This window comes from Ammospiza caudacuta, chromosome 5 (genome assembly GCF_027887145.1).
Source record: "Ammospiza caudacuta isolate bAmmCau1 chromosome 5, bAmmCau1.pri, whole genome shotgun sequence".
In the NCBI taxonomy this organism is placed as follows: domain Eukaryota; kingdom Metazoa; phylum Chordata; class Aves; order Passeriformes; family Passerellidae; genus Ammospiza; species Ammospiza caudacuta.
Window position 1 is genome coordinate 25013184 of NC_080597.1, and position 21560 is coordinate 25034743.

General features: G+C 40.0%; 1 protein-coding gene across 1 annotated transcript in view; it reads left to right on the plus strand.

Moving 5' to 3' along the window:
- The first annotated feature begins 2478 nt into the window (after nt 1–2478).
- Nucleotides 2479–21560, plus strand: part of POLR3B (RNA polymerase III subunit B) — a 72361-nt gene continuing 53279 nt past the window's right edge. Inside the window, exons 1-10 of the mRNA XM_058804683.1 lie at nt 2479–2523; nt 2603–2667; nt 3051–3126; nt 6193–6293; nt 8047–8138; nt 8773–8890; nt 9909–10017; nt 16860–16982; nt 18501–18617; nt 19108–19242. Coding sequence (XP_058660666.1) covers nt 2615–2667; nt 3051–3126; nt 6193–6293; nt 8047–8138; nt 8773–8890; nt 9909–10017; nt 16860–16982; nt 18501–18617; nt 19108–19242 — 924 coding nt within the window. The 5' untranslated portion in view covers nt 2479–2523; nt 2603–2614. The remainder of the gene's footprint in view (nt 2524–2602; nt 2668–3050; nt 3127–6192; nt 6294–8046; nt 8139–8772; nt 8891–9908; nt 10018–16859; nt 16983–18500; nt 18618–19107; nt 19243–21560) is intronic.

Here is a 21560-nt window from a genome sequence, read left to right on the forward strand (position 1 = left end):
CAATAATAACAACAATAATAATAATAACGCTAAAAGCTGGTTCCCCGCGTTGCTTTAAATACTAAAAACTGCAGGAAACCCGTTTGAAGCTCAACTGCTCCGTGTCCCTGCCGCCTCCCGACCCCCGGCTGCGCCGGCGGGGGGCGGTGACCGGCTCGGGGATTCAGGGGGGACCCTGGGCGCTGCCAGCTCCCCAGTACCCCGGCGGGGCGGGCCGCAGGGCAGAGGCAAGGGCGGCAGCCGGGGCCTGGCTGCGCTCGGCGGCGCCCGGGCTGCTCGGGGCCGGAACCTTTGGGCGCCGCGCTGGAGCGCGGGGGGAAGCGCTGTGCTGCAGCGCCGCAGTGCGCGGGTGGCCATGGAGGCGCTGGGGCTCGGCGCGCTCACCCCGGAGCAGGCGGCGGCCCCGGTCAACACGGTGGAGGTCAGCGGGGCAAGGGGCAAGCGGCCGGGCGTGCCTCGGGCTCTCCCGGAGCGTGGCCGGGCTGAGCTGAGCTGGGGTGGGGTGGAAGGAGTCTTCTGCAGGCTCACACGTGGAGTACCCCCTGCCCGTGCTGCGCCGCTCGGTGTGTGTTTGTGAGTGTGTGTGTGTGTGGGGGGGTGTCTGGTCCGAGCTGCCCCTGGGCAGCCCCTCATGAAGCCGGGCTCGGCCTCCTGAGGTGCCGTCCCGTCCCCAGCGTCTGCCCCGCTTGTGTCCCCCGCGCAGAGCGATCCGGGCTGGAAGGGACCTCACAGCTCGTGTCCTTCCATCCCCCGCCATGGCACGGCCGCCTCCCGCTGCACCAGGCTGCCCCGTGCCCCTTCCAGCCTGCCCTTGCAGTATTTACTTCAGATTAAAATCATTAGTCTCATCCATAGGTCATCACTTTAATTTCATGACTATTTAACAGATTAAACCCCTTTTTTAAAGACATAACATTTACATCATGAAAACCTGGAATCGACCGCGCTTCAGCTTTGCAGACTGCAAACGCTACTGCACATGAACCACGAAGGACCAATATTAAAAGCCGCACCATACTGCGTGTTTCTTTTTACTTCATTAGCTTTGCCATTATTAGATGTTAAATTGGGATCACAAGCAAGATTAGTAGATTAACAAACAGCAGCAGTGGAGGCTGAAAGTCAAGAGCACCATTAGTATTTCTGTGGATAGAAGAAGGCTAACAACTTTCTACAGTTTTTTTTTATCATTTAATTTTGTAGTATTTTTAAATGGTAGTAGAAAGAGAAGCATATGAGGGCTGGAAGCACTCCTCTTGAATAAAAGGACTTTGTCTCCAACCAAAGATAATTGCAAGTTTTTGCACTGCCGTGGTGGGAGAAAGTGGGGTTGACATAAGGAGGTGTTCCCTGTGCTTATCGGAGATTAGAAATCCGGGAAAGCGTAGGAATCTTGATATACTTAGCACTTGTCAGTATTTTTGCTAAATCTTTGTAGGATTTAGAGTCCTGGTAAGTGTTACAGAGAACAAGTGCTGCTCCCAGCTTCTTGCATGTATTTTTTAAAGACAAAGTTGTAGGAAATCTTCCCTTTCTAGGAATATAATTTACAGTGTTAACAGAACAAAGCCAAAACAATGTTAGTTGATCTTAAATGAGGACATGGTGCTAAAGAATTTTCTCAGAAAAATATATTTTCACATAAGGTGCTCTTAGGAAAGAGGCAGTGCCATTGCATCCTGAGAAAATGCTGCACGTGTGGTTCACTGAGATGATCCAGGTAGTTTTTATCCATTCTCTGTGGGCTTTAGACAGTTGAGTTTTTTTTCTAAATGGATCTGATTTAAAATAATGTTACTGTTCAAAAAACAACAATAACAAGAAAACATGCAGACAAGAAGGCTCTGCATGTTAGACATTTGGCTACTCCTTAGAAAGATGTTTCAAACTGTTTTATGTTTTCAGGAAAAATGGAGACTTCTTCCAGCATTTCTAAAGGTTAGTGCTACGCACTCATTTCATGGTGTGAATATTTCATCTCCTTCCTAACTTTACATTACCTTCTTCTGGCTTTGACTGTTTCCCAGGATACTTGTCCTCACTTTCCTGTGGATTTTGCCTTTTGTTTTAGTTTCTTGCAGTTATCAATAGTCTTGTTCCATAGATTGTTTTCTTGATTAATTTACAGATTATTTTGTGGAGACATCCTCGTAGAGGTTTGCATATTGGTGTGGTTATTCTCAATCCATACTGTATATATGTAATGTTTCCAGATTATTTTCCTGTTTTACTGGCTCTCAGAGACCCTATCCATGCTCTTTATATGACAGCTCCAGTGTAAGCTCTGAAATGTAGTGTAGAACCAGAGTGAGCAACCAGCCCCTTCCCAGAAGTTTGTCAGGTGAAAGAATTTAGCAGAGTTATCTAATATCTGAAACCAGTTATAAATGCTTGTATCTTAATTTCTGGCTTCTGTTATTAACGTTACTGAAGCTGATTTTATGTGCTGCTTGCATAATTTTTCAGGTGAAAGGACTGGTGAAGCAGCACATAGACTCATTCAACTATTTCATCAATGTCGAGGTAGGCTTTCCTGGGATGGGGGCAGAGTGGCTCGTAGTACTCAGAAAAGGCCATGGTTCCATTTATTTTTCTCCTCCAGATAAAGAAAATCATGAAGGCCAATGAAAAAGTGACAAGTGATGCTGACCCAATGTGGTACCTGAAGTAAGCATGAAATGATTTCCATATCAGTAGCAGCATGAGTACTATCTCATGGGTTTGTTATCAGCTATAAAGAGTTTATAAGTACTTGTGTTGGTATAAATCAAGAGGATCTTTTCCATGACTTACCTCTTACTTTATGCAGTGAAAGATGGGAAGATTTAAAGGTTTATTGCACATGCAGGCTAAATTTTTATTATTTGACCACAGCTCAAATACAATGAGTTACTTTGGGAAAAACCATTACTTTGGGAAGAATCATTGCTCATTATTAATCAATTTGTGTTCATCAAGTAATTTCATTTTTCAGTGTATGTAAAATTTTGCTTCCTTTAGGTTGCCTGAGAAATGTTTGACTCATTGCTTATTTTGAAACTGTATTACAGATACCTCAATATCTATGTGGGTACTCCAGATGTGGAAGAAAGCTTCAATGTGACACGACCTGTATCACCTCATGAGGTATTAATGTTTGCATCTATCTTGTTGAGTTTTTTTATCTTGGGAATGTCTGGGATAATAGCTGCATGTAATTTTGAGTATGTGCATGTTACATTTGGTAGTGCATTGCATTCCACCATCACTATAAAAAGAAGCTCCAGAGACTTAAACATCATTGGATAAAGCTTTTAAATTTTATTTTAAATTGTTGAGGTTTTTTGCTGTATTCAGTGTTTTGTGTTAGCTGAATTTGAGCGGCTTTCCATGAAAGTAGTGAAAAGTAGTTCTCTTGCTTCAACTTGTGGCTCTCCTCATGACAGAGCTGAAGTCCTCATGCCATAATGTAGGGTTGTTTGATATTCTTATTTACATCTTTTTAATATTAGCCTTGCTACTGTCTGCACCATAGGTCACTTCAGTCTCTGTTTCCCTTCCAGTCTTTGGGAACTTGTATCTGATTTATTTTTAAAGTCTGATTCAGAAAGCAAATGTAGACCTTTTAAGCAGAAACAGATGGAAATTGTTGAAATTACAAGAAGCTGCAGAAGAACATTATCCTTCTGGAGAGTCTATTTAATTTCGTTGCTGTAGGCATGTAGGTTAACAAATGGATTGTGTACTTCTGGAATAAAGATGTGTGTTGGAGGACATGCTGCTGTGACTGAAATCAGAAACCCTCTTGGTTTTGACCAGCAGGATATAAGATAGCTTCTGAAAAAGCCATAAGCTAACATAAGCTTTGAACTTCTTAGGATTGTTTTCTTGTATCTAGAGCCATCCGGTTCCCTTCAAAGTGCTCAGGAACACACTGTGCTTTGAGATTTATACCACTGCCGCAGAGGTAGTGACCACTGCTTTTTGGCCTCTGGAGGGGGAACTGAGCTTAGAACTTGCACTTATTTACCTGCATGCAGCCTATTGTCAACCTCATAACTGAGTTCATGTATCAGATGCTTTTTTCCTTGCTGTATCCACTTAATACTTGAAATGTCTTTTTTGTCATCCAATCTAGACTGTAATGAAATACATTCTGTGCTTAGGAGAAATTCTGTAAGAATCAGCTGTGCCCCTTAGGCATAGCCCCTTTCTGTTTCCAGTGACCTGACTCAAATCTCATTTGGTTTGATGGAAAGCTTTGGAATAAAGCCAATAACTCAGCCAGGTGTAATACATGATAGCTGATGTATCTCACAAATGTGTAGCTAATGTTCAGTCAGTAGATGTGAACATGTGAAAAATGCAGTAGGAAACCTTTCTACCATATGAATGAAATTGCATGCAAAAAACTGTTTGTGGCAAACAACTCATATTCAAGAATTTAGGTTTTAATAATGCTTGCTTACTGTATAGCTAAAGCGACTGTACATACAGATGAAGGCAAAATAAATGCTTATAGAGCATACTGATGTTGAGTTCAGAACAAGATACTCTTGTCTCTCATGTGTTCTGATTGATGCTTAATGCTAGTGCATAATTTCTCTTTATTTTCAGTGTGCTGTACACAAACGCAGGCCTCAGTTTCTTTCTTAAATAGGGTGCTGCTCAGGTCAGGCCTGGGTGCCTAAAAAAAATATTAGTCAGTCAGGAGTCTGCTGTTGTATTTCTCTGTTGAAAGCTCATAAAATTCCTTCCCCAAACCACCTAAAATCATTAGATTTTCATGAGGGTCTGAGTGTATATCAAGTCACACTTGTCTTTTACTTTCAGGTGTCTGTAGTAAGACATTACTTTAAGGAAGTTGATACAAAAATACACATGCTGGAATATTACACTGTGATTTGTATTTTATATGTGTCCTGTGTTAAAAAAGCACACATAGAGAATCCCAAGGCATTTTTCCCCCAAGCAGTACTAAAGAGGCTGTCTAACTTTCTTTTTCCCCCAGTCCTTATGGAAGTTTCCTGAACTATTCATACAGACAAATTTAAAGTAATTAGAATATGGAAATATTCTCAGTTACTTTTTAATTGGATGTAGTTGCTGGGAGCAGAATGGCACCTAGTTTCCTGCAAGGCATGGCTTGAAAGCTGCTGGGATATATTAGTATTTTATTATTGGAGAAGAGGTTTACTGTGTAGTGCAGAGAGGAGAAGCATCCAGTTTGTGATGATTCTTGAGGCGTATTTTTCCATCGAGCTGCATTTTCAATAAACAGCATGATCTTAATTGCCTTTTATTAGTACATAATCAATACACTGAAAGACTGCAGAAGTATAAATGTGCAAGTCTGACTACTGCTAAACCTGTAATCCTGGAGCTGAAAGGTAAAGTGTACTCAATGAGGTCACAAATGTCCTGCTGTGAGTTGCTCTGTTGTGTTCAGCAGATGCAGTAAGGCGTGTCTTGCATGAAGAGACACAATACCTTAAGGTCTGGCAACATCTTAGAGTGAGGCTGGGGAGAGCAGACCAGAAAGGTTGAATTAGAAATGATTGAGCCTTGAGGTATCTAATGCCCTAGATATGTTTCTTCTGCTTCTCTTGGTCTCCAGGGAATTTGCAGATTCCTGCAAATTCTGAGAATCTTTGCAGGAAGTGATTCTGTAGTGAACCTTCTGTAAGTCATCATTAGAAAGGGTACCATATGGTGAGGTTTGCTCATTCTGGTAGTAAGGTAATGGTGTCTCTCTCAATCTTGTGCCTTTCCATTTTGTCAGACTTTAATATGGCAGCACAAGTTTTCAGCTGTTGGGAGTCTGCATGCAGAAATGTCCCTGAGCTGAGCACTGCTCAGACACACTGTGGTCTTTGTGCCAGCTCTGCTGATTAGACCTGTTTGTTTAATTAGACCTGTTGGTTTAATTAGAGAGTTTAGAAGTTAAGCTGTGCAGTGCTGTTTTTTGAAGGCACAGAGCTGCTTTTGAAAATCAGAGCATTTGTATTTGGATTTTCTTGGGTTTTGTTTTAAACAAAAACAAAACGGACAGTTTGTCAAGTATTCTTCAGGTATGATGAAGATCTTGCTGAAGCTTTGTTTTGCTTGATTTCTTTGTGAGGATTTACAGGACAGAGCAAATACAGGCTGTTTTAAGAGATTCTTGAGCTTGAAGTCAGCACCTGAGCTGTTGCGTGGCTTTTGTCCTTTCAGTGCCGCCTGAGGGACATGACCTATTCTGCACCAATTACCGTGGATATTGAATACACCCGAGGCAGCCAGAGGATCATCCGCAATGCGTTACCCATTGGCAGGTGAGACGCCATGTACTGACCTGCTGCTATTTGGTGCCATGCTGGGAAGTGTTTTTACTGCAAAACAGATGTAGGCCACCCTTGCTTCCTTGTTAAAAGAAACAGTGAGCAGGCAAATCTCCGTAAACAGCTGTACAGGATTTTTTGGGTCTAAGATAATGTTTTGCAAAAGCTTCTGATAATGTCTCCTTCCAGAGAAGGATGGATACAAGCATGAATGTTGTCTCTAATTCTGTTGATATAAAACCACAGAGGAAAATGCATGCCTGGAGCTGCAAGCTGCATTATTGTAAAATGAAATGAAACATGTTTGCTTTGTAGCCGAATTACTCAGTCTTTCATACATAGTATGTAGACTAGCATCTGTGGAAGGTGGATGATAAAACTAGTAAAGCAAGCGTTAGTTCTGCTGCACAAGTTAAGCTTTCATTGAAAATTGCTTAAGTTACGTTACTAGACTGGCTTTAAGGGCATACATGCAAAAAAAGTTTTTTGCTGTTAAAAACTGTTAATATCTAGTAATTATTTCCATGGGAGATAATTTTACTCATCTGTCCCTAGGATTATGCTTGTTTCCTTTGGCTAGTGCTCTTGTTTGACATGCAGTTTGGACTGGGACAGATGTTTCACTGGAGTTTTCAGTAATGGCATTTAAGTATTCCATTTTACCTTACGCCAACTGCTTCCTGTTTCTGATATAAACAGCCAATGCATTAAGCTTAAATTGTGTGTGATAGGTTTTGCTTGTCATATGAAGCTTCTTATCTCTAGGAAGCACTTTCTCAGTGAAATATAGTGACAAGATTGCCTTTTCTTCCTCTGCAGAAGTACAGAATTTGAGTTCATCAGTTTACTTTTAAGTTTTAAGAATGTGAAAACAGCAAAGATTTAAAATAATTTATGAGATTTGAATACAAGAAGCATAGCCAAATCTTGCTTTTTATTGAAGTAAATTTGAATGAAAAATTTCAGAGGTTGAAAATATTTGTGCGGTAGAACTCACAAATAATTTTTGTCGTTACTTCATCCTGTCAGATCCTGAAGACCTCCATGAATGCAGACTGCCCAACTTCCCTGTGCAGCTTTTGCACTGTTTGGCTGCCCTCATGGTGAAGAGGTTTTGCCTTATATGCAGTCTGTGAATCTTTAGTTTCTCTTTTATCTACTTCCCTAAGCATTGAATTTCTTAAAATTTCTTGGAATCTCTCTTCACCACATGTTGCTTCACAAAATGCTTACTTGCAGGCTTCACTACCAGGACACCAGGGAAATCAGAGTTACTGCTGGGGAAACTTCATGCTTATGAATTAGAGGCACTATCTCTCTGCAGCCAGAAGGTGTCATTCCTGTGTGGGAAATTAGATATGAACTAACTTTCTTATAAAAACTGGTAACAGTGGATCTGCAGTGGTGTGTTCTTCTCTGCAGAGTGTTTTGGGAACCAGGAGTCTTTGCACTTATTTTCATTGCCTTTGGTGACCCTGCTTGTCACAATGCCTGAGTAGCTGCAGAACAATTAAATAGGAAGTCTGTGTTTTCTGCTTGCAGATACCCAGTTTCAGGTTTCCTATCAATTACATGTTCAATGAAATAAGGTGGGCTTAAATGAAAACCTGTTGGTTACAGCATGGATGAGTTCTGATCACCTTAAATGTGTATCTCCAGTTTGTTCAGCCTGGTTTTTGTTTTGAATTTGACTATTCATATTTTTCTGTCTGAGTCTGAAGTAAAATTGTAACTGGTTTTCTTGCAGAATGCCTATAATGCTGCGTAGCTCCAATTGTGTACTTACTGGGAAAACTCCAGCAGAATTTGCCAAACTAAATGAGTGTCCGTTAGATCCAGGTACATTTTCACTCATGTTCTTTTTTCCCCCCATCTATGCTTTGAGTTTTAAATCTTTTTCAGCAAAGAAATACCCCTTTGGTATGTTTCCTGCCATCATGAAGTCTTTGGGGAAACTTCTCAAGTGTCTGCTTGCGACTAAAAGAAATTGTTGGAGTTTTGGTTGAGAACATGAATAGTTGATATTTGCAGACAAAGTTTTCAACCCCAAAAAGCAACACACCAAAATGTTGAGTATTTTATTTTGAACTTTGTGTATAGTGTTCTGCAGTGATGTGCTATGGGAGGAAAAAGATGGAATTCATTCATTGAAATGAAACAGATTAGGAAAGAGAGGAGTATGATGTCCTCCAGAGTGGAAATTCACCTTTGTCATTGCCTTTTTTTAAAGCAAGAATAAAGTGTTACATAGTATTATTTGATATCTAGAGTCGGAGGGTTTGGTTAAAAACCAAACAACTTCTTTGGTTTTTATTTGTCAAGTTTGTTCATTACTCATTCTTTTAAGGGAGAATTTACTCTCCCATTGTGTACTTATGGTTTACTTTCTAATAATTTATGTTTAAAGGCATATTGGAGGAGGCAAGTAAGGTGCAAGGGTACTGACATGCAAAATATTTTTTCTGTTAACTAGGTGGCTATTTCATTGTTAAAGGTGTAGAGAAAGTCATTCTTATTCAAGAGCAGTTATCTAAAAACAGAATCATTGTTGAAGCTGATAGAAAAGGCACAGTTGGCGCTTCTGTTACCAGGTATGGTAAATTCCTACCATTACATAAAGGAGATTAACCCAAAGATTTGGAACTTCATTGTTGAAATAGCTGTGGAGGTTTCTTCCTATTATAGTTGAACCAGGAAAAAGCTGTAGATATTCAATGCTCCTGTCTTGCTACTGTCATTTTGTATGCTACAACTTTAGCCCCTAAACAGTACAGTATTCCTACAAAAATCAATGGGAGTTGTTCATGTGTTTCAGGATTCATCTCAGATTAGGAAAAGCAAGTTCTAATTTTTACTGTAACAAAGCGCACTTTATAATTGATGATGTTTGGTCTCAGTTTGCAGCAAGTAACATGAAGTTACTGCAGTGGAAATTGGATGTAACCTTTTGCCTGCCTCTCTACATAAAATTGGCATAAAAACTTCTAAGGCGAGGACAGCTGAGGAGGAAACAAATGTTTTTGTACAACACAAATTACTGAAAATGGCAAAGCTGTCTAAATTTGGCCTTTCCTCCTTGATCAAGTTTTGTTTCTATTTTATTCAGCCTTTGGTTCATTGTTTTTTCTTTCTTAAGCTGCATTCTAGTCTGTTCTATTGTGCTTGTCACTAATCAGTTGTGAGAGCTGTTTTTCCTACTCCAGAGGCGTCCCACCTCTCCCAGATACTCTGCTGTCTCTCTGTAAATCTGGATGAGGTTAATGGGGCACCAAGTGCTGTTACATCATGACCACTGTTGCTGCAGTACTTGTTCAGTTTGACCTTGCTGGTTACATCAAAACTGATTAGCAAAGCATGTGAAGATCATTTTGAAAAGTACAGACTTCTACTTGCTTAAGTCAAACATTCCAAATTGTCCTCAGCACAGGTGATAATACCCTTGTAGTTACAGGCTGATTCCTGACTGGTTTGATGTAATTTTTAAAAGAGGAAAAAGTGGGATTAATTCAGCTGAAAGATTGTTCAAGCTTGCTAAGTTTTATACAAAAGATTTTAGGAGTCAGTGCAAACACTCTGTTAGACATAGTATTATTTTTATTTTAACTTCAGTTCCACTCATGAGAAGAAGAGCAGAACAAATATGGTTGTGAAACAAGGAAGATTTTACCTGAGGCACAACACTCTGTCAGAAGATATTCCCATTGCTGTCATATTTAAGGTAACACAGTTGTTTGTTTGGAAAAAAAAAAAAAGAAAAGGGGAAAGATGCTATGCTGTAGCTCAAGAATGAAGATTGACAGCAGCTCTCAGGTTAATATGTACAGAAGGACTTGGCAGAGCTTAGAAACTGCATGTTTTTTTCCCCTGGGAAGTAATCTTTATTGTACAGCAAAAAGGAGAATAAGTGCTGTATTTTTTGTAAGGAGAACATTGCTGAGCCAAGACAAATACCTGCCGCCCCCTTACTCTGCCTTGTGAGGTGCGTCTGTTGCTACAGGTAAGAAGCATTCTGGTTTGTTATGAGCTGTGTTGCAAGTTGTGCTAAGGGTCGTTGTTTCTGGTTTTTGTCTGTGGAATCCAATGCATGGACTAGGGCCAGGAGAGGTGGTGGGTGGACACAGTGTGTCCAGCTGCTGGAGAAGGCAGTAGGGCATGGGCAGGCCTTAGGCTGAGAGCTGTCCTGCCAACAGCTGGAGCTCCTTCCTGTCCTGTCCTACTTTGCTGCTGCCTGTGGGCTTACAGCCTGGTGCGTTGCGTGTGCGGGAGGAAATTGGGCTGCATCCTTGAAAGCACAAAAAAGTCTGTGGCTGGAGGGATCTAGGCAAAACTCTCTTTTTGTGTTCTCTGTAGTGGGTTACAGCCCAGAAGGTTCGGAGAGGTGGTCACAGGAAATGATGTGCCAGGAGGGGGCAGCATGAGGTTGCAGCATCTGAGCTGGTCGTGCCTGCAGTGCAGTTATTATTTACGGGTTTTTCTGAATTACCACAGCGCTTGGTGTGCCTTGGTAGTAGCAAATAGTTTAATCGTTGGATTTAGACTTGAGAAGTAAATGGCTGTTGCCTCTGATTAAGCAAATCTCTTCAAATAAGAGAGGAGATCATCTGGTTTTAGTTACCTGGATTAAAGGAGTTTGAGAAGGTATTTATGGACAGAAATGTACATAAAAGTACCAGAATTAAGTTCACAATTCTTGTGTTGAAGGAAAGTGTTAATGTGGCTCTTAATCCCTCTACTCCAATACAAAACTGCTGATTCCACCTTACCTTATAGACTTCTATTACATTTTGTCACCCTGTGCTGGTACAGATAAATACCTGCTCACATAGAGTAACTGCTCTGGGTTGTTGTCTGAGGAGATTGTTGTTGGCTTGTTTATCTAAACAGAATTGTACTGACTATTTTATTGCCTTCTGACAATGCTTGCTGTAATTATCCCCCTCTTCATAAGTATCTTTTATATTTTAGATAATATTCCCTTATTTTTCATTTATTAATTGAATAAGGGGTTACAGTTGTTATAAGCTCTTGGCTGTACTGCTTTTCAGTTATTTATATTGATTTAATACAGTATCCAATTAGCTAAACCCACTTTAACTATTCTGAATGTTCCATTCCAGCAGTTCTCATGAGTGGTCATCTTTTTTACCCTTCCTTTAATGACATGAAATTCAGGGATCTTCTGTCTACTTCTGGTGAGTCTCCAGCTGGAAATGAAAGCGGTCACCAGTCTCCAGTTCTCCTTTCTTGGGCATTGCTGTAATGTGCTATTGCTTCATTCTATTTAACTATTGTAAGCAAGATTACGAACGCAATAGCCCTCAGCCTAGAGAATCCCAAACCGAGAGATGCCTGTCTAACTTCTGCTCTCTCACATGGCAGTATTATACACTGGATATTTGTTGGAAAAGAAAGGAGAATAATTCCTTTATGCCAACACACAAACCTTGGGCATGAAGCATGTGTCTTCTTTGTTACTGGTAGCTGTTCTGCTTGTGATGTAGAGATCCACAACTGCAAGGGACAAAATAAAGCTATATAGACAATCTAAGATCTGAAGTCATGACTGCCTTTGGATCCTTAACTTGTACTGAAACAGCTACATGTTTAATTTCTAATTAAAAACTGAAATGAGAAAGCAGTGGCAAAAATCTATTGCTCTGCATTTCCTCCCAAACCAGCTAAATTCCACAGACCTCTGTGTTTTGACTAAGAAAACAAATAGTAATTGATTGCCATGCAGTGCATTGGCCAGCTAGAGGGGACAGTTTGTCAGGGACTATCTGAGAGACAGTGAGCAATTTTTGATTGTGTTTCTAGTTCCTATAGCTTTAATTGACATTCTGTATGTGACTTAAGAAGTAGATCAGGTGCAGAAAATCAGAAGAGAAAGCAAGTATTCCGGATCTATAATCCAATGTGTATTTAAAGCTACTGCAAGGTGGAGGTGTACTAGTATATCCTCTAGATATCTTTGTCAAAAGCAAGGACTGGGAAATAGAAAACATTACAAACACTACCAGCTGACAGAACTGAGGCCTAAAATTCTTAGAGCTCCCTAGACTAGAATCTAAGGTCATCCCTGTGTTTCAGGTGTGAAGTCATGGACAGAGCTTCATGCCAGGGGAAGACCTGAACGTAGTGTTCTCAACCTTGCTTTTAGTGAGGAATGAGGGGCTTTAGTGAGGAATGAGGCACTTGGGCTGTGGGGAGCCATGGAAATGGGGTAGATCTAAAGGTCCGTTGATCTGGACAGGGACTGGATTGTGTGGGGGCACCCTAAAGGAGGCATCTGCATTCAATTCATCCTCCTCCATAACTGCAAGCCAGAATGACCTTGTCCTGTTGCTTTTTTTTTCCTTGCCATCCAGACCTGTAGGGATCTTGGGGATGGGTGTGTTCAGACGTTTTACAGCCAGTTGTGCCAAGCACATGTAAGTTGTAGTTTTGTGAAATTACCACATTGACCACAACTAACTGAAATTTCATAGGCTGCAGAAGGCATGTGCCTGGCACTATTCTAGGGCAGACTTGGGGTATCTGCTCTTTAGATGTGTGGGAGTTAGAGCTTTGTAGCTGTGCTAGCTTAAACAGTTCTCCCTAACCTTTCTTCTTATTGGTGACAGAAGCATTTGTGCAGTCCCTGTATGTGGAAAGGCAACTTTACTTTTGAAGTAGTGGCATGAAGCAGACAATTTTGCCCTTTAAGTATGTGTCTGTTGCAGTTTTTAAAGTTCTGTTAGCTGCCTTGTAATGGGAAATAAACACAGCTAATTTGCTTCCTGCTTACTTTGTGACACTTCTTCATTAGTTAATATACATATGTGACCACAGGGGTATTTGGGGTATTTCGAGCTACTTTGCAGCCCCAAGAGACCTTTGTTTTGCCTTTGTCAGTTGTCCACATCTCCTAGGGCTGTGTGAACTGTGCACAGTGCTCTTTTAAATATGTCGGGCTAGGAAGTACACACGCTTTACCTGGGGAGCTTGGACAGTTTCACATAGCAGTGAGCATTGGAGGAGATGTGGAATATTTGTGTGGTATGTAAGGGTGTTTCTATCCTGAAAATCATTCGAGTTGAAGGTAAGATGGTGCTGCTGCTTTTGCAGGAAGCTCCCTACACTGAAAGGAGTTAGAGCTGCTCAAAGGTAAGGGCTATTTTTCTTTTGAGTTTGTGATCTTGATTTGGTAGGTTTGAGTGAACCCTGGCAGCTGAAGTAAGTGAAGGTTGCATGCTGTATCCAAACTGGTTAGGGAAGGAAGAGGATTATAAATAACCTACAGGGACTTAAAACTTGAATTTTATGACCTGAATCACTAGATGAAGTATCTTTTGTTTATGTGGGAGCTGTAAGAAACCGCTCTAGGACCTGTGGCAAAAGATTTGAACAGCAAGTTGAGTTTCATTTTTTCAAACCTGCTTTAGCCTTGGAGCTGTTATAAGGTGCAGCTGTAGAGGAACAACTGGGTGGTGGTCTGACTGAATCTGCAAGATTATGGGTTCCCATGGCTGTTGTTTCATAGCTCGTATCTTTTGAATTATGAAAGCTCCAGACCAGTTCTGTCTGTGATGTCAACCTTGAACTTCCCTGACATCTTTTTAATCCAGTCATCTGCCTGTCTCTGTGCTGTAATTTAGCCTGATGGAGTGCAGAACTCCATTCTAGGGAAGTGCCATGGAAACGCCTAGACATCGTCATTAAGACATGAGCTGGGGGAGGAAGAGCTTGGCTCACACTCTCATATGTACCTGTGTGTGTGCACACACTAAGGTGGACACACACATTTGGGCAGAGGGAAGGTCGCCAGTCCTAGGAGGGAGTTGAGCCCACTTGGATCACTTTCTCGCACTTGACTTCAGAATGATCTGAATATTCTGAATGCTTGCTTTGCCTTGTCTGTTTTATGTACGTTGACTGCTAGCCTTCAGCTGTGGTCTTCAGCAGCTGCTCCTGTCTCCTTCCTCATCCTTTCAAAGCCACTGTTAAATTATGGTTTTACAACGTCTCCTTCCCTCCTCCCCTGTAAAATTATCCCTTTGTGACATTGCCTTCCAGTCAAAAAGAAACAAGACATCTTGCCTACTGCTTTGCTTCTATGTTAATTCCCTTTCCCTCAGCTTTGTCCCAGGACTGTGAGTGTTTTAAGCATAGGGCCTATTCTTATATTGCATGTCCTCTGTGTTTCTGTAACACAAGCAACAACCAAGGAGTATTTCGTTACTGACCTCATGATGTTACAGGCTAATTCTGGAGTACTTCTCTTGTATTGGGAAAACCAAAGTGTTAAGATTACAAATCTGTCTGATGGCAGCATGGGCCTGCTGCTTGTCCTTTCAGTGTTGCATGTAGGTGGTTTTGTGTATACAACTATGCTGAGGATGGTTGAAAGTATAAAGGAGAATAAACAGGTTTATTTTTAGGCTGTTGTATTAGTGCATCTTTTTCAGTCATTTGCCTGAGTTTTATTCATTACTCATAAATTTGTTTCGTTCAATTTGCGCATATTTAACAATGTGACATATGTTGTTTGCTGACAGATCCTAGCCTTTCCCCTCAGAAATTTAGAATTCTCAGATAATTTTGCTGCTACAAACTCCAGCTAGAAAGTCTATGCAGGCATGAAGATCTGTCTTACTCTCATCGTTTTGCTGTAACACTTGATCAGAGAATTCATCAAGCAGAAGAAATTATCAACCCTCTTTAATTTAGTGTGGCTCTCAGTTTTTAATGGATGAAAAAATGTAATAACAATTCTGATTGACTTTTCCCCCCCCCCATATTTTATATGACACTTAAGATTTTGTTGCCGTCCAAAAATTAACCTGATGGACAGAAATAAGGTGATACCAGCTTGCAGTTGGTGTGCTTTAGATAAGTGTATTTGTATTATATGTCCCTAGAATGGCACAAAAATTTTGTTCTTCTAAAAACTTCTAGACTGAATGCAATAATTGTATTAATCTAGTTGTTGTTCCTAAACTAGTTCACTGCTTAGCTGTTAAATTCTAGACACATGGAACCTTACTGTTGTGAAGCTTTCATGCTTTTGTAGACTTGTCTTTTGAGTCTGGTGAGAAGGGAATTTTGTTAACTTCTCTGCTGAGATTTTTTAACTACTGTGTGACCTTATTTAAAAGGGTGAGAAAGTGTAATAATATTTGAAAAACAGAGATCTCAACCACAATAATATCACACAGCCAACTTCTGGTTCCTAAAAAAGCCTTGAGATCAGAGAGGTAACTATTTAATGGGATCAAACTAAGATGAAACACTGATACCTGGTGAAGTAACTGTATCTTGAGTTGGCATTCAAGTCTGTCTGAGATCCTGGAATTGTGATCTGGGCTTTGCATTAAAAGAGGAGAGTCCTCACACTGTTCTGGGTGTGTGATACTTCTGCAGCACTTTTAATTTCTAATAAACCACAAGGCGAAAAGACAGTGTTTGAATTTAAAGGAACTTCGACCACTTCTTTGTTCAAAAAGAAGGAAATTAAAGAAAAAATGCTGAATACTTCACAATTAGTGGAACAGTTTTGCAAGGGAACAGTTTTAGCTAGGTGTTAAGCAAAGTGACTCTCCAGGAAGGCAATAAGAAGGAAAGGTATTTCTGCATTTTTGAGGAAAATGTGAGGTTTTGGGGTACTGCCAGTTTTTAATGAGAACCAGAATACTAGAGTCTACATAGGCCGTTATTTACAATGGTCTTTGTGGCAGGCACTTTGGAGAATAATGTGAATGCAAACGTAACTTCCTCACAGAGTTCTGAGAAACATATTATAACTCAGCCAGAAGAGGTTTAGTGAGATTATTCCATTTCTTGATATGGCTGAGCTCCAGGCAAATGTGTGAAGAGGGGGGAGCTTTAGCACCATCTGGAATCCACAAAATCCTTCACTGCTGGCTGCCACCTTGAAACACTTACTAATAGAGAGATTTTTCTAAACCTGTTAAGCGCTTTCTTAGTTTATTAAGTTTTTTCCACGGTATAAAGTCTTAACAAGGTGTCCATGAACCAGTGAAATAATAGAACGTCTTTCAAGTGGAGTTGTGTAGTGAAGTCATCTTCTAAATCCAAAGAGCTGCAAAGGGGGTAAAGTGTAACCATTTCTCGAATGTGATGAGCTACATCACAGCGGAGTTCGCAAAATTGCTTGTGGTAAGAGACTGTGAGTACTCCTTTAAGAAATTTTGCCTTCCTTTCTTTATTGTAGATTCTGACTTGGCTTTCCTTGTTAAACACTTTGGTTTGTTTTTGCTCAGTATTTTTTTTCCTTAAGAAAAAAACAACAGAATTTAACTCCTGTCAGTGAAGAAAAGAAAGAAAACCCCATATAGGCTCTCCAAAAAGTGTGTGTGTTCCTGCTGCTTATCAAGATTTCCATTTAACGTTCTTCCATAGCTGGAATATGTGCTGCCAGTGCCAGATGGCACAGATTCTTAGAGAAGAACTAGCTCTTGCTTAGTAGTAATACAGACAAACAATACCAAATTAGCATAAGCAAATGTCAGTGAGTTAACATAAAGCCTGTGTTATTTCTGCCTTTTCTTCTTTTCCTAGGCCATGGGTGTTGAGAGTGACCAGGAGATTGTACAGATGATTGGCACAGAGGAACATGTGATGGCTGCATTTGCTCCTAGTCTGGAAGAATGCCAAAAAGCTCAGATTTTTACACAGATGCAGGTGTGCCTTTTCACATGGCCAGAGACCATAAAAATCAAGACAGTGGATATTGACCACATTGCTGTGTCAGCAATGGACATAGACTTTCTGTTTTAAAATTTGTTTTGAGGGTTTCTTTCAAGCTGAGGCTTTTTAAAGGGTCAGGACTTGCCAATCGTGAGACTTGACTCTCATGACCTAACTGGAGAAGAAAAAAAATTGAAGTCAAGCAGTGCTTTGTTTTCAGAAGCCCAAGGTTGTGTTTTAATAGCATAACCCTGTATATAAAAAATAGCAATGTCCATAAAATTAGGGGGGTTTGTTGAAGATATTTTTTAAAAGAGAATTACAAGCCCCATTTTGCTGAAGCCCTGTTGATGTGGCTGTGACCATTTAATCATGAGTAGATGTTCTTCTGTTTTAGTCTCCTGTATGAAGCCTGCGTAGCAGCTACCCTTTGTCCTGCTAGAGACTCAGCAGAATTCTCTTAGCTCATGCACCTTTTTTAGTTAGCCACAACATGGGCCATTTTCCTGGGAGCAAATGGGTATATATATTAATCTGCTAGAAGAAGCTTTTGAAGATTAATCTTATTTCTGCTATTTCATTGTAAATTTGTCAAACCATTCCATGTGTGATGTTTAATGTTTTAAAGTGAACATCTTTCTGGTTTTCATATTTGGGGGCTTTTGAGGGTTCCAGTTAGCTTGAAGAGCTCCTAATTCAGAGTCAGATGAGTAAATGAGCTGGAGCAACACAGAGGAATGTGAAGTATTCAGAAAGTTAGAAAAACAGACAGAAATACAGAAGTTATTCTGTGCAAGAAATGTCAAATGAAGTTAATAGAGAGATGGCTCTTTGTGGAAGAGTGTAACAGATGGAAAGAATAATCTGTCATTTAGTGGAGAGGGTGACTCTTTCACATAGCTTCATGACTTCCAGGCAGAAACTTCCTGTGTGGGCTTGGATAGCTTCTTGACTCATCTAACTAGGAATTCTGCAGATTGATTGACAGCTGGTAGGAGAGGTAGAATTCACTGCAAGGCACTCCTGGAGACAGACACGGATGCCATACAGTAGCTTTTGGGGATATTAAAGAGTTTAATGGTTTAATATCTGGATGAAATTTAGCAAGTAAACAAAAGAACTGAAGGTGAAAAGTCTAATTAAATAAACTGGATATTTTTGGAACTTATAGAATCTTTTTTTCTACATCTCTGCCATATCCTTTCTTTTAGTATCATAGTAATCATGAATTTCCACTTTCCGTTCCAAATGTTACCAACCTGTGACAAACACATTGCATGCATAGACAATTGTGTCAATTTTCAGGAATTTTTTTGTTAGTTAAGTTTTGGTTGTAAATTAGTATCACTTACATCTTCGTTATTTTGCAGTTTGTTTGATGTTGAGGTTTGTATCATCCATTGGTGGTGAGATTGCACTGGTTGAGGAATGCACACTTAACTTGACGTGTGTGTGTGTTTATATATAGGTTGCAGTTCTGATATTGACTCAGGTTACTTCCTCACTTCACAGGCCTTGAAGTACATTGGAAACAAAGTACGAAGGCAAAGGATGTGGGGAGGCCCAAAGAAAACAAAGATGGAAGAAGCCCGAGAGCTGCTGGCATCAACCATTCTGACCCATGTGCTCGTATGTAACATTCTGGGAGTTTTTTAAATAGGAGTAAGCTTGTATGGTTATTTATGCTGCGAGCTTTGTTGGCAGGGAAAAATGTCTTTGATGGCTTTGTAGCTGAGATAAAGTAAATCGTGCTCAAAATAAAGGGGAAGACTTGGATTGAGTCAAAAGAAATCTTTGTGAAATGCTGTACCATTGAACTAATCAAACTATGCAATTTTTCTACATAGCCAGACAGTATCAGGTGTGAATTCAGGACTTTCATCTTTCATGACCTATATCTTTATTCTGATTAACTTTCATTTGCTATCTGTTTCAAAATCACTAGCATTTATTTTTTGCGTTTTAAAAGAAAGTAAAGCACTGAATCCCTTTTGTAACTCAGTCAGCCCAGATTACCAGTGATTTAAATGGATGTATTTGTCTGAATAAGAACTAAGGAGCTGATCCTGAAGCGTTGATGTGTGTTTGTTTTGTTTAGTTTTTTTAAATTTTTTTTCAGGTGAAGGAATTCAATTTTCGTGCCAAGTGTATATATACAGCAGTGATGGTACGGAGAGTAATTTTGGCTCAAGGAGAAAATAAAGTAGATGACAGAGACTATTATGGAAATAAACGTTTGGAGCTGGCAGGGCAGGTGAGTTTTTACTTCAGAGCCAAGTGTTTCAGGGTTTTGTTACTGTCTCCTCTTAAAAGATGCAGAATAAGGAATAAAGAATATCCCTGTCTTCTCAACTGAAGCATTTCCCCTCTCATTTTATTTTTGTTGGCTTTTCTGTGTTGACTCATAGATCTGCTTTCATGATTGAGACTAATACATTGTATCTTCACTTTTGTATTGCCTGTTTATACCAGATGAAAGGACAGAGCAGTGCAAATAGAGCATCAGTCCTAGTTTTGGCATAGCACTGCTAGTGTTGAGAAGGCAGCAGTAAGAGCCATTCCCCAGTCCTCCCGTCTAAGCAGCTGGGTAAGGGAATAAACTGGACAAAGGAGGTGCCTGCATGTCATGTCCAGGCTGTCCCATTGTGGAGAACCCAGCTTGTGTACCAGCTCAGAGAACAGCCACTCAAGCCTCCTGTAATTTGGTGCCCATAAGATTGCTCATTTGTTGTCAGCTGCCTCTCTGGCCTGTAGCGTGGCATGAATTAACAAAATATTCAAAGTTAACTTGTGCAGCTCATGGAAGTGGATTTGTGGAGTTCTCTGCTTGAAGAATTTTGGCACTGGAGGCAGAAGCAGTATCCAAGGGCTGCAAAGAAGGGAATGGTTTGAGGTGTCTGGCATCGTCTTTTTGCAGAGAGGGTGGCAGTTCACAACTCAAACTGCATTTTCCTAATGCTGGAGGAATTTGTCTGTCAGGAAAAGGAACTGCTTAGCTAATGTGTAATGTATTTTTCCTTGCCATGTGTGCTTATTTGGTTAAACAGTTTATATTAGGATTAGACTTCTTTGCTGTGCTAAGTACTAGTGCAAGTTGGCATTTTAGTAGTTGGTATCGCCTGTGGTTATTGATCATGCATCAGAAATTCAGATAAGTACACAAAATGCACTTATTTCTGGATTGCAGAAACTGCATCTCTGCTGCTCATGGCGTTTGTATTGGGATTTCTGTTTCTGCACACATAACAATATTTGTTCATTTTTGTTCCTATCCAGTGGAAATTCTCATTTTATTACACTTTTTATGATTTGTGCTTGCATATTGTCTCCTACTCCTCCTTTCCACCCTGCCCTGCCGTCTGTGCCCATATGCAAGCACACACCGTGCAGTTATTTTAGAGTAAAAACCACATGCTTTGCTTCCTAGTTTTTGGAAGAAACTAAGATGGCACTCTTGAACACATTCAAAGCACAAATGCAATGAAAAAACGCAACTTCTTAGGATAAGAAAATTCTTTCTTGAAATTAATGTCTTTACTGTTCATCAAATTTTTGCACCAGTGCTGAGGCAGAAAATGTTTGTAAAGTGTAAGGAGTAGTTAATTGCCATTAGTGCAGCATTTCAGTGGAATAAATATTTTAAGCTGTGATGTGTTTCTTGGGTTTCTGCTGTAACCACTGTAGTTCAATATGATTGTAATCAGTAAATTAGTTGTTGCTTTGGCATCAGATTGTTCTTATTTAACTGGATCAAAGGAGTTGTTTGTTTTTTCCTAATACTTTTAGAAGCAGAAAGTAGAGCAGGTAAAGAATTTTCTACAAGCTGTAAGAAAAAGCCCTCTGCTCACTCAGATGTTAACAACCAAAGTTGTTTTAAATTATGTGGGAAAAGGTTTTAAATGTAGAGGATCATCACAACAAAGCCAATGCATATTTTTCTCTATATCAAGAAGACCTATTGGGGAGTGGGGAAGGTATTAACATTTGATTAAGGATAGTTCTTTCTCTCTTGTGGTAAATGCTCATTTCAAGCTGAGTGGTTTTATTTCCCTCTGCTATTTTTTTGGTGAAATACTAATTTTGTTAGATTGCAGACTAAATAGCGTCAAGTTTTGACAGTTTCTAGATGTTTGTGTTTCACTAAAGTTTGTGTGTATAAAATGGCTGTTGGTGGTTTGTTTTGGTTTTGGGTTTTTTTTTTTTTTTTTTTTTTTATGCCAGCATGTTCCTGGAATAAAAATCCTGTTGATTTAAAATCTGAATAAATTATAAAAAAAGAAAAGATTCCCATGCGAGGAGAGAAACACAGCGGTCTAAACAGTGTAAAGACATAAATGGCATTGTGTTTATAAAAATGTGTGAAAACAATAGCTGCTAATTTCACACCCCATGGGACAAGAGAGTACGAAATGTGCTTTAGCTTTAGATAACAGAGTTGTATCCACTAGCCAAGCTGGTTTACAGAGCTTTCTCTTAGTCTGTCTGCCACTAGAGGCTCGGTAGGCCAGGTGCCAGCTGAGGTGTTAGCAAAGCCTACTGATTTCAGGCTTAATCTTTTCACCTACCTTTTCT